This window comes from Diceros bicornis, chromosome 24 (assembly GCF_020826845.1).
Source record: "Diceros bicornis minor isolate mBicDic1 chromosome 24, mDicBic1.mat.cur, whole genome shotgun sequence".
Classification (NCBI taxonomy): domain Eukaryota; kingdom Metazoa; phylum Chordata; class Mammalia; order Perissodactyla; family Rhinocerotidae; genus Diceros; species Diceros bicornis.
In genome coordinates, this window is record NC_080763.1 from 18,148,070 (window position 1) to 18,161,370 (window position 13,301).

Here is a 13,301-nt window from a genome sequence, read left to right on the forward strand (position 1 = left end):
CACTGAGGTTTCTTTGGAAATCCAGGTGGTTAGCTCTTTGAACTGCTTGGCCAAAGTTTAAAAAGGCACCAGAAAGAGTGTGGTGCATCTCTGTCCCTCCTGTTCAAGACTTTGGGTGAAGTGGGTGGTGTGGGAAGAGTTTGGAGAAGGCGTGTCCTTAGAAGGGACTGAGGGGGCTTATTTGGGCTCATCTGTTAGTTTCAGAGAAGCTGCCTAGACCTCTCCTCTGGATCCCTGTGGCACCTACCCCAGCTTTGTTTTATTAACAGCTCTTTAAAAATGGAGTCTTTTCTCCCCTTCTCAGTGATAAGCAGCTTGAGAGCAGGGAGCCGTCCTCTCTCTTTTGACTTGGTGTCCACTCCCCAGTCTGGCAGGCAGTCAGCTTGCTGAATAGCAGTTTGTTAGGTTGAAGGGAAGTGGTATTTGGTGAGAGGCTGTAAGGGCACCTCTGCGTGAGAGAGCAGTGGGCGGTCCTGTGAATGGGAGAGCCCCTTATCTTGGACAGTCAGAGACTGCAGGTCTGTTAGAGGAAGTGAGAAAAAGAAACAGTTCTTATTCTCCTACTGATGCCCTTGTGATAGTCAGGATGGGGCAGGGTATTTGTCAGCAAAGTCAAATGTCCTTTGGAAACTTTTATCTTTCTTGCATTGGTAGGGCTTTTGGAAAGTTGCAGTTCATGGGTGCCTGGCCATCCTGCCAGTGTCTTCTCCCCCAGCCCACCCCTCCAAGCAGGGCTCCCTTAGTGCCCCTCCTATTTTACTCTCTCTCTGTCTTTGCAGTGTGTTCCCTGCCCCCGGAGCCAGAGAATGGTGGCTATATCTGCCATCCCCGGCCCTGCAGAGACCCGCTGAACGCGGGCAGCGTCATTGAGTACCTCTGTGCTGAAGGCTACGTGTTGAAGGGCGATTACAAATACCTGACGTGTAAGAATGGCGAATGGAAACCAGCCATGGAGATTAGCTGCCGTCTCAACGAGGGTCAGTTTGGCAGATGAGAAAGGGGTGCTGCTGGGATTCTGCTTTCTTTGAACTCACAGGAAGTGGTGCCTGTTTTCTCTGGGGCACCCTGTGCTGTGGGGCAGTGTAGCCCCTGTGATGCCCTGCAGCTTCCCTTCCTTTGAGATTTTGTGTCTTTGTGAAAGACGTTTGGAGTTGCCGGTGTGTGTCCCACTGCATTTCAGCTATCACCAAGGGGCTCGGTCGCTTTACTGAGGCATCTGTTCCGCCATGTAAACTCCCTTTGATGCTCAGAATCTCTTGTTTGCCTAGCCAAGTGCTGGTGACCTTTGACCGTGTTTGCTAGCGCATGAGCACAATGATAACACCTTCTGTAGTGTCTCTTTCATATTATTTTTCCTTGGGTGGAAATGGACTGTTTTGTTATGGAGCCACAGTCCAGCTGGACAGAAAACCTCTCCCCCTCCTGCCTCCTCCTGTGGTGCATGACAGGAAAATCCAGCTGCCTGCAGGAAAGCGTGTGTCATACACTCATCTTTGTGCTTCACACTCGGGCTTCAAGACCGTGACACCTCAGAGAAGGGTGGGGACCAGCCTGAGATTTACAACTAAAACTACAGGCTTGGAACAGAGGGTTATTACAGCCCAGTTCTTATAAATTTTTCTGCCACATGGGGACAGACAGGGGTGAGACTTAAGATGGTGGCATGCTGTGTCCATTTAAATGGTTGATGTCTACCAACCTGCTATTGAGGACAGGATCAGAAGTGGTTTATAAAGGTAACCTGATCTCTAGAGGTAAGTGGATTTATGTTAGATGGTCCTCAAAGGTCCAAAGTGAATGGAGTTTTAGATTCAGGAATAGGATAGGGAAATGGTCCCTTTGCTTGTGAATAAAAGCTGCTCTGCACTGTTACGTCCTAGAATGGCCCTGGCCATAGCATGTCTCTGCCTGGCACCCTGCAGGGGGGCCTTTGATGAGATCAGCTGTGGGGCTAACGTTTTATATGTCTGGGTACAAAATGCTTCTGATGATGGCTTGTTTCCGTAGACAAAGATGCCCACACGTCACTTGGCGTCCCCACACTCTCCATAGTGGCTTCCACTGCCAGCTCTGTGGCCCTCATTCTCCTCCTCGTGGTGCTGTTTGTGCTGCTCCAGCCAAAGCTGAAGTCTTTCCATCACAGCAGGTAAGCCCGGGGGCAGTGGGCAGCAGGCATCACTGTGGGGGCCAGCACCCCACCAGAGGGGTGCTGGTGGTGCCTCTGCAGCTGTGCTCAGGGAAAGGAGAGGGCCTGCCATGTAGTTAAACTTCTGGACGTGCCTGGCACTCTGCTTTTTGCTTTGCGTACATTCTCTTAATCCTCACAGGAACATTGTGATAAGGAAACCAAGGCTCAGAGAGGTTAAATCATTCACTCAAGGTCGTCCCTCTAGATGATGACAGAGCTGAGATTTAAACCCACATCTGTCCAATTCCAGAGCCATGTCATTTCCCCTGCATCAGTGGTTCTCAAAGTGAGGTTCCAGCAGCATCAACATCACCTGGGAACTTAGTAGGAATACAGGTTTTCAGGTCCCACCCCAGACCAAAAGAATGAGACACTCTGGGGCTGAAGCCGGCAACATAGTTTCACAAGCTTTCCAGGTGATCCTGATGCAGGTTCATGTTTGTGTGTCACTGCCCTGTCCCCCTGGTTCCCACTCCTGGCTGCACATAGAGGCACCTGTGGAGGGTTGAAAACACATACCAACACCTGGGCCTCCATTCCCAGACATTTATTTGGTTTGGGGTGGGAGCCTGGCATTAGAGTTTTTAAAAAGCTCCCCAGGTGGTTCTAATGTGCAGCGAGGATTGGCAGCAAGTGCGCTGTGTACCATACTAGAAGCAGAGGAAGTGGTTTTCCTGCCCACTTTTGTCACTTCATTTTTCCAGTTGAGTGCAGTAGCCACAAATCATCCCAGACTGGGTGAGTGAGGCCAAGGAGGCGGGTGGCGAAGAGTGAGGCGCTGGCCCTGAGTGGACCCCTTAGGATGGACTTCTCTCCCGGGTGTCATGGCCTCCGCAGTTGCTCGGATTGTCCTGGCATTTCCTCCTTCCCTCTGAGGAGGAGAGTTTATATTCATTCACAGCCCTTCATCTGTCACTCTCCTTGCTCACAGGCATGAGGGAACACACTAAAGTGCATTAAATACAATACTCCTGGTTTGGAATTTACCAGGCTAAGTTTACCCTCTGTGTACTATGTGTGATTGCTCTTCTTTTTATTTTGTTTTGTTTGGGGGAGGTGGTAGCAGCTATTTTTAAAAGTTATTAATTAGTAAAATAAAGAGGATTTGGAGAAGACTGTTTACTTGAAAGAATTGGCTATTTCCACATAAAGTCAAGCTAATCTGTTAGTCATTTCATCCAAATTAAGGAGTTTTTTCACCTTGTAGTTAACTAGTAAGTGTGTTAAAAGTAACTGCCTGATTTTGCCTGACTTGAGTGGGAGGGAGATTTGGTTTTCATTATAGACCCTGTTTAAATTTTGTACTATGTACATGTATTACTTTTTTTTTTTTTGTGAGGAGATCAGCCCTGTGCTAACATCTGCCAATCTTCCTCTTTTTTTGCCGAGGAAGACTGGCCCTGGGCTAACATCCGTGCCATCTTCCTCCACTTTATATGGGACGCCGCCACAGCATGGCTTGCCAAGCAGTGCATTGGTGCGCGCCTGGGATCCGAACCGGTGAACCCCGGGCCGCAGCAGAGCGCGTGTACTTAACCGCTTGCACCACCAGGCCGGCCCCTGTATTACTTTTTAAACAGAAAAATTTTTGAATAATATAAGTTAAACACGTGCCAGAATACACACTAGCTTTGATGCCACCTTGCCATCAAAATTTCGCTTCTTTCCAAAAACCTCAGAGCGCTTTTATGAGTGCCACCTCTGTCAGCCTCACAGTGTGTATGCCATTTGAATTGCGTAGCACAGATTTTATCTGCAAGTACAGATAAGGAAATTGGGAACTAGTCACAACAGTCTAGCAATAATAATATGGTCCAGCTATAGATCCTACGTGTCTCCTGTTGTGATGCACTGAGGAGGACGCAACATCACACATGAGGTTGTGGTATTCTAGGCCAAATGTAGTGTTCTAGGCAAAAAATGACCTGAATCTAATACCAAGGAAACAATTAGACAAATCCAGATTATGGGACATTCTAGGAGACAGCTGGCCTGGACTCGACAAAAAAATGTCATGAAAGAAAACTATAGTGGATTGTTCTAGATTAAAGGAGATGAAGGAGAAAGGACAACTAAATGCAGTGTCTGATACATAATTGGATCCTGGACGAAAACAACGACAACAGCTGAAATGGATATATTTTTGGGTAGTTGGGAAAATTTGTATTACAGTATTATACCAATGTTAAATTTCCAGGATGTCACAATGTTGTAGTTATATAGGAGAAGGAAGTTCCTGGGAGGTGTGTGCTAAATAATATCTTATTTAGGAAGAGATCAACTTACTTTCAAAATGGTTCAGAAAAAAAAGTGTGTGTGTATTACAAAAGTGATCCCAAAAAAGGTATTGCAGGGGGCCGGCCCCGTGGCGTAGCGGTTAAGTGCGCGCTCTGCTGCTGGCGGCCTGGGTTCGGATCCCGGACACGCACCGACGCACCGCTTGTCAGGTCATGCTGTGGCGGCGTCCCATATAAAGTAGAGGAAGATGGGCACGGATGTTAGCCCAGGGCCAGTCTTCCTCAGCAAAAAGAGGAGGATTGGCATAGATGTTAGTTCAGGGCTGATCTTCCTCACACACAAAAAAAGGGTATTTGCATGAATAAATCTCACAAACATAAGGTTGAGTAAAAAGACAGACACTCATACACATATACAGTCACATGTTTCTTGTACATTCCATTTATATAAAGATAAAAAATATGCAAAACTAAACTGTGGTGTTAGAGGATTCATGTTTAGGCACTAAAACTATTAAAATAAAAAGCAAAGGAATGATTTTCATGAAAGTTAGGGTAGTGGTTACTTTTGGTGGTGAGGAAATAAGAAGTGATAGGGACAGGTACAAGGGCTGTCTGCCGGCAGTGTTCTGTTTCTTGACCTAAGTAGAGTTATACACCTGTGTTACCTTTGGGATAAATCAGTGAGCTGTACATTTTTCTGTGTGTTTTTTCTAATATTTCTGTTATAATTCACATATAATTCTTACAAAGTTAAAAAAAATAAAAGGCAAGCAAAGTGGCTGAGTCAAAAGAACAAAATTTTTTAGATTTCAAGTCCAGTGTCCCATTTCAAGACCACAGTGCTGCTTTTTCCTCTCCTTTTTTTAAAACAGCTTTATGGAGATTTAATTCACATACCATGCATTGTACCCCTTTACAGTGTACAGGCAATGGTATGTTCACAGATATGAGCAACCATCATTATCTCATTTTCTTATCCAAGCTGTGCTGAATGGATGGCTTTATTTCAGGTCTCTAGGTTCCTAGCTTTTTGCAAAGGACCGAGGGCTAGGTGCCTTTGTACCCAGAGGTTAAGAACACAGTCTCTGGAAGCAGGTGGAACTTGATTCACATCCCAGCTTCCTCCCTTACCAGCTGTGGGACTGGACAAATTACTTAACTTCTCTGAGCCTCATCTGCTTTCTTGGTGAATCTCTACCTGCAAGGGTTCAGGGGAGGATTCAATGGGGTGTAGTGTATAAAGCACTTAGTGCTGTATCTAGCTCTAGTAAGTGCCCAAAAATGGTTGGTGGTGTTGGTATTATGGTATTTATTTGTGTATTTTAATTCTTCTTTGTCTTTTCCTCCTTTGGATGCAGGCGTGACCAGGGAGTATCTGGAGACCAGGTCTCTATCGTGGTGGATGGAGTTCAGGTTGCGCTACCATCGTATGAAGAGGCTGTGTATGGCAGTTCTGGTCACTGTGTGCCGCCCGCCGACCCCAGAGTGCAGATTGTGCTGTCAGAAGGCTCTGGGCCCAGTGGGAGGAATGGGCCAAGGGAGCAACAGCTGCAGGACCAAGGGGCCTGCTCCTCTGCAGGTGGAGAGGAGGAGGCCCCGGGCCAGTCTGGACTATGTGAAGCCTGGGGCTCTCGGGGCTCAGAGACTGTGATGGTGCATCAGGCAACCACCTCCTCCTGGGTGGCCGGCTCAGGGAACAGCCGAGTGGCACACAAAGAAGCCCCAGATTCAGAGAACAGTGACATACAAAGCCTTTTATCCTTAACGTCGGAGGACTACACAGATGGTAGGTGGTCTGCACTGATCCTGAATTATTAGCTACTCAGGGTCCTTGCTGAGAGTGAGGAGGGAATGTGAGCCTCTCTAATAATTGGTGTATTTGGGGGCAAGGAAAGATAATACCTAGGGAATTAGCCTGCAAAATAGGATTTCACCCTCAGAGCTCCAGGTAGGGCTTTGGGCTCTGTATAGGGAGACTTTTCACTGTTGTTTGTGAATTTTTTTAGTTTGGAGTCTCTGAAACTCTCCATCGCCACAGGGCTGTGCTGAATTAAAGAAGAGACAGCTGGTTGGAGGTGGGAGTGGGGTCTGTCTTCTTATAATTTTTATGTTCCTGAAGGGACGGGAATGACAAGGAGCTGTGGGATCGTATTACAGAGAAAACTGGAGCCTGTCTCTCTTCCAGAGCATTCAGCTACTTCATTTTAAATGGGAGTATGCCAGGTCCTGTGCTGGCTGGTTTTCTTGCACTATCTCAGTTAAACCTCACAGTGATCCTGAGAAGTAGGTATTATTACCATCCCTATTTTATAGATGAGGAAACTGGGGCTCAAAGAGGGTAAGTCACTTGCCCATTGGTAAGTGGCTGAGCTGGAATTTAAAGCCAGACGGATCTGGCCCCAAAGCCTGTGTTTATGACCCCACGTTGCCATGCTGCATCTCAGATGGCTCCAGTTCCTTTGTGGCAAACCAGCCATACAATGAAATTGCCGCCTCCTGACACCTCTGCCTTTGCCAGAGCCTGGAGTGTTGAACGTTGGGATTGACACTGTCACTTTAAATAATATCTTTACATGAAATCCCAGTGTGGTTCAGGATGCAGACTAAATCTAGATGTTTCCCTTTTGACAATGAGGAGTTCCGCATTTACCAAGCCCCCCTAAATGAGCCTTTGAGAAAACTTGATGCTTCCTGGGAGTCCTGGGCGCAGTTAATGTCTAAGGTTTAGAATATCTGAAAGCAGAGAAGCTGGAAATTCTTGAATGCAGGTCATGTTTAGGAGTTTCCTGATTGTCAACAATATATTTTCTTTTTTCTTGGGATATAGAGCTGGGAAGGGGCCATTATTTTATTTTTTTTTGTGAGGAAGATCAGCCCTGAGCTAACATCCATGCTAATCCTCCTCTTTTTGCTGAGGAAGCCCAGCTCTGAGCTAACATCTATTGCCAATCCTCCTTTTTTTTTCCCTCCAAAGCCCCAGTAGATAGTTGTATGTCGTAGTTGCACATCCTTCTAGTTGCCTGCTGTATGTGGGACGCGGCCTCAGCATGGCCAGAGAAGCGGTGCGTCGGTGTGCGCCCAGGATCCGAACCCGGGCCGCCAGTAGCGGAGCGCGCGCACTTAACCGCTAAGCCACGAGGCCGGCCGGAAGGGGCCATTAAATAGTTGACCTAGGTTTAAAGGTGGAAGCCAGTGACCCCATGGGCAGCCAGCTGTACATATCGTGTGTCTATACATATTGACACATGTCTGAGTACAAATCTCAGCCCTTATCCTTCCTGAGGAGTCAAGATGGTGCCTGCTCTCTCCCTTTCCTCCTTGCTACCTGGCTTTGTTCCATGTATTGAACAAGCATTTTTGAGAGCCCATCTTGTGCCTGGTGCTGGATTAGTTTTCAGGGGGATAGAAAGAAACATGAAGCATGCTCTCTGCCTACATGGATTGTCAGTCAGTTGGGAACATGGGGCCTATACTCGAGAAATAACAGAACCAAGAATTGTAGGGTCCACGTCAGAATGAGTGGTTCAGAAAACAAACCACATAGGTTATCAAGTTTGTTGCAGGCTATGTCTGAGCCATCGGGGGTGACAGTACCGTAGGAAGTCAGGGCCTCGAGGCATCAGTCTAATAACCCTGTTGACATAGGAGGAGACTTGAGACCCAGAGAGGGGAAGTGATTTATTCAGTATTACACAGATGTCTTAAAGGAGAAGATGGGACTTAAGCAGAGCTCAGTAGCCTCGTAGGATGAGATTAAAGTTAGAAAGAGAAGCAACTAGACCAGCAGAGTTAAGGCAGAAAGGAGTGTTCAACTCCTTTGGTGGGACCAGAAGGGGTTTGAATACTTGACTGAACATTCAGATTTTATCACACAGGCAGAGGAAGAAATGAGCAAGGAAGGCCTAAAAGAGACGAGGGATTTAGACTACTGAGAGGTGTATGAATAGGGCATTTTATTTCTTTAAACCAGGGGCTGCATGGGGACCCCTGCAATGGAATCAGGTGTGCCGCAGAGAGACCCATGTGGGGTAACCACTGTGCTTTCCTTCTCTTCCTGCAGACATCCCACTGTTGAAGGAAGCATGAGGGCTGCCACTGGCCTCTCTCCTCTCTGCGATGGTCCTCTCTGCCCTTCCTCCCTGTCCCTGTGGGTTTGAGCACCCTGTACTCCAGCCACCCTACCTGGATACCTGAGCTGCCACCTGTGTATCTGTGTATTTCTGTATCTCTGAGGGCCTGCAGGCCCACCTCGCTGGAAACTCAAGGAAGATTCTTGCCATCTGCCTGCTGGACAGCTGGAGGAGCTGGCTTTTTGCCTGGCCCAGCCTTCCCATCTGTGTTGGGGACATATTTGAATGTGTTGGATTGAACCCTTCCTTTCCCTGAGGCCTCTGGGTCCCCTCCAGCCAGCTCTTTGGCAGCAGCCCCCACCAGCCCTCATGGGCCTGAGAGCCGCTGTGTTTACTTGTGCCTTCCCCAACCCTGTCCACTTTCCCTGCCACACAGGCTTGTTGCTGTCCTACAAGCCTTAGTGGCTGCACTGCTGCCCCTGCCACACAGAGGGCTGGGCCTGGGTCTGGCCTGTTTCTTTTGAGGGCTGGCACCGCTGTCTTACTTAGCAGGAGCAGATCCAAGAGTGGCTCTAAGTGGGGTAAGAGTGGGGGTCCCTGCACCTGCTCTTGGTTGACACCGGTGGCACACTTCCTTGGCTGAGAATAGAAGATGTGGAAAATCATGCCAAAGCCATCCCAGCACCCATCCCTGGCTCAGAGGTGCCTGCTCCTGGGCCTGCTGAGTTGAGTTTCCAGGAGGCATCCAGAAGATCCCGAGGAAGGGAAGGAAGGTGGTGGTTAATCATTGTCTTCCTAGTATGCAAGTTCTCACTTCCTACTTCCAGCATCAGCTTTCCTGGCCTCGGTTTTTTCTGTTTCCCTAGAGTATAAGGGGAAGTTGCATGCTGCCTCTCGGGTTTGATCCTGGGCAGCTCCGGCTTCCTTGCTGCCCACAGAGGCCTGAGGCGAATCCTCCCTGGGACGGAAGAGTTGATGAGATGCCACAGAATGCCTGTCTGGTCACTGGCAGTTGGGGCAAGTTGCCCCATTCTGGGTTCATGGTGACGGAAGGGAGCCTGAGAGGCGCAGACCGAGTTCCCAGGCAGCTGCAGGCAGCTCCAGCCCTGGTCGGGAGGGTCCTCCTCACCACAGTCATGTGCCTTAGTAACTGCCCAGGAAGTGTCCTGCTGCTTGCTGCGCTGCTGCTGTTCCTACTTCTGCCCGCCCCTGCCGCCCCTCCACATGTCTCAGCTGATGACGACTCCCTGGTCTTCCCTGGCACCCTGCACTCTGGGGGAGGGGCTGAGAGACCGTCCCCAAACGCCCCCACCTTGCTGGCCTGCGGTGCGTGAATGATTGTGAAGCAGCCTGGCTCCAGGGCCCTGGTGTTGAAGGAGTGGGCTCTGCACTCCAGATGATTCTGCTGGGGCCTCACCCCTCGCCATGCGTTGAATGCTGACAAGGGTGGGTGGCAGAGCTCAGCCAGGCTGCTGCCATCTTCAAAAGGTGTGGCATTAAGGACTGCTTGTTTTTGTTTTGTTTTTGAAGCACGGGCTGGGAAGCTTCAAAGCTGACCCCGTGTTGCGCGTCTGCTCCTCCCCCGAGCCTTTCTGTTTGGGGTGGTAAAAATAATAAAGAGCCTAGTATATTTTCAGTCCCTGACCTCACAGGGTAGCTCCAGCTGTGGGTGGCCTGGAAGATGAGGGGAGTGGCCTTCTCTCAGCCTCCTGCCTCGGCTCTCACACACGCACTTTACTACCCACTCATTCCCGGGCCTCCTGCCGCCACTTGTAGTCTTCCTTCCGCTCAGGGTTGGGGCAGTGCCTGCTGTGCCTGTTGGCCACTCCCATGTCTCTCCCCTGCCCCACTGGCGCCCTTGCATGCTGTGCCTGAAGCCCAGGCCAGTGTGGTTAGATGTGGAATAGGTTGGCCAAGGTGCTTAGAACTAGAATGCAGAGGAAGATGAAACGGACCAGGGGCTTGTCCTTGGCCTCAGAAGAGGCCATTTCCAGAGACGTGCCTGCCAGCAGTTGCTGGCACTGGGCGCATCTGGAGCGTGGGGTCTGCACTGCCTCCAGCTCCTCACCATGTGCAGGCTCTCCACCCACAGGGGCCCTGGTCTTCCTCTGAAGAAGAGAGCAGGGGCGAGTGGAGGGGGATCCAGAGTCTCGCTGCTGAGTCTGTAGCTTTCATTTCCCTATCTTCTAAAACCTGAACTCAAGAATAGTTTTAAAAATGGAAGATCTTATCCTTGCTTATGTCATTAGTCTGTCTTTTTTTCCCCTGAGATTGCACTTTTTGTTTTGGGTTTATTCAGCCACATAGGTGATGGCTTGGCCCTTGAAAAAATGAAAAGCCTTCCTCCTGAAGCCCACCATCAGCACCGTCCTGAGGATCACAAGCCCGGACTTGCTTACCTGGTAGGAAAGAAGCCAGGATAAATGGGAACCTCCCCTCACCCCACCCCGCTTGTCACAGGCTTTGATGAGGCCCACCTCCCGGTGGCCCTTGGGCCTGTGGGTGCAGGAACCAGGCCTCGGGGTGCTGTTAACATCCCTGCCGGCTGCTTCCTGTGGTTGGTTCTCTTTTCCCTGAAGCAGTTGCTTAGCCGTCAGCCATGTGCTGCTTTTTCTGGGGCTTCTGCGCTTTGTCGCTTGTGAGGGATGAGGGACTCCACAGCCGCCTTGAGGTGGGGCTTGGCTGAGAGAGAAGGGCCGGGGCAGGTGGCAGGCTGTCACGAAGGAGGCTGCGAGAGGAGCCTGGAGCAGGAAAAACTGCCCCCAGTCTGGCTTTCACGGGCTCACCTCTAGGGGAGTCCAGCAGAGGGCTTGTCTAGGAGAATGGTCAGCACCAAAGGACTTTTAAAAGTGTTTTTTTGCACACATGAGCTCACTCAGTGCAGGTGTTGTGTCCTGGCAACTTGCAGTCACATTCCAGCGACTTTCAAGGGCCAGCATATGGTGAAGATCACTTAAAATTGCCATCCCTTTCAATGCCTTAGTTTAGCAAGTAGACTCTGTCTTTTGCCATTTCTGAATTTTGTGTGCTGTGTTCCCATTTCATTGGGTGCGACCTGTGAAATGGGCTGAGTCCTGGCCATTTTGTGAGTTCTTTTGGTTTTTAAGGCATTTTAATGTACATTCTACTAACACTCCATTTACAAACAGAACTTAATCTAAGATTGTCTTCCCCATGCATCTTGGCGCCACCCCCCCCGCCCCCCCCCCGCCCAGCTTCAAAGTCCTGTGGAGAAGCTGTATGGTAAGACAGACAAAGGTAGACTTTTCCTGCTTCATGAGTAGTGGCACAGGGATTCATAGCACTCGGCCTTTCCCCTCCCAGACCCAGCTGAGCTCTCAGATCACTTGCTTCCCACATAACTGTGTCACTTCCATTACCAGGGAACACCCTTACATAGAGAGTGGAATATGCTGCAAACATTTCTACATCCTTGCCCTTTTTTTCCCTCCTTAAAGAGAATAAGGGCCCAGAAGGGACGTGGACATAGGCTTTACAGCTTAATTCCAGATGTGCTTGCTGAGGACAGTGAGGCTGGGAGCTTGTCTTGTGGGGCCTTCTGGGGCTCCTGGCTCTCAGCATAGGGACAGTCATTACTGATGTGCAGTGAGGGGCTCAGAGAGGATTTTGCTTGGCAGATGTGTGGACTGAGTGGTAGAGAAGCTGGTTACCCAGAAAGGCAGCAGGCTCATCTTTGCTGGGAAGCAACTCCTCTTAATCTCCGGTTGAAAACCTAGTCGAATTTTGAATGAAAACCCCGAGGTTGAGCTCTCTGCCGAGCAGCATAGCTAGCTGGAGGGGATGCAGGGGCTGAGCACTGGGATTGCCAAGCAGGGAGGAGAGATGGACGCGAGTTGTGTGGCAGCCCACATACCCTGCCCTGGCTGCTGCTGCTTGCACCACTATGGAATCCTCTGCAGAATGGTACTCATATATAATGGATTAAAACGACACATGCGTCATTGACTCTGTGCAGGATGTCACTCAATCAGTTTGGATTTGCTTTATTTTATTTTATATATATATTTTTTGGTATCCTGTACATTGCAGTGGGTGTGAAGATAGTATTTTAATATTTGTACAAAGTTTAATTTAATTTTAATTGTTCTATGTATATAACTGCATTTCTAAATAATAATAAAAATTTTCTTATGAAGGCAGTTGTGGGAGACGTGATCCTTCCAGAAAGTTTTTACAAAAACCCTAGACAAAAAAGAGTGTACTGTGTGGGTAGGAGCTCGTGAACGGATGAAGCACTAGCTTTGGGGAGAAGGGTGCCTGGCGAGAGGAGATGGGACAGGGAGGTGGACTGTGATACAGGGAAGAGAGACCACAAACAGTGGGCATATGTCACTTCTCTCTCTCAAGTGCTCTCAGTGTGCCAACCACTGTTCAAGCGGGGATTCAGCAGTGAGCAAGACCGTGTGTTTGGGGCCTGCGTGGAAATTCTAAGGTGCTGGGAAGGCGGACACTTAGAATAGTATGTAGTGGTGGTTATGACCAGAAAGTTACGATGGGGGACAGGCAGCAAACACCTTTTGGATGAAACGGCATGTAAGCTGAGATGTGAGGCCAGCACAGCGAGGCTGAGAGTCAGGACACTACATCTGTGTGAGCGCCGAGGCAGCAGAGATCGCGTGCAGTTTGAGAAATTCAAAGGAGTCTAGTGCTGTCTAGTCTAGAGTCAGGATGAGCCGAGGGAGGTGGGCAGAGGCTAGATTGTGAAGGGCCGCAGGAGCCACGCTGGGAGGTTTCACTTCATCCTAAGGCAACAGGAAGTACGTTAACAGTTTTACGAAACAG

At 49.3% G+C, this 13,301-nt stretch overlaps 1 protein-coding gene across 3 annotated transcripts in view; it reads left to right on the plus strand.

Moving 5' to 3' along the window:
* The window catches only part of SUSD6 (sushi domain containing 6), a 99,357-nt gene extending 86,699 nt beyond the window's left edge, over positions 1 to 12,658 (plus strand). For all 3 annotated transcript variants that reach the window (XM_058567209.1, XM_058567208.1, XM_058567210.1), the window contains exons 3-6: positions 780 to 977; positions 2,008 to 2,146; positions 5,787 to 6,214; positions 8,489 to 12,658. In XM_058567209.1, the coding sequence (XP_058423192.1) occupies positions 780 to 977; positions 2,008 to 2,146; positions 5,787 to 6,214; positions 8,489 to 8,514 (791 nt within the window). In that variant the 3' untranslated portion in view covers positions 8,515 to 12,658. The remainder of the gene's footprint in view (positions 1 to 779; positions 978 to 2,007; positions 2,147 to 5,786; positions 6,215 to 8,488) is intronic.
* The last annotated feature ends 643 nt before the right edge of the window (positions 12,659 to 13,301 follow it).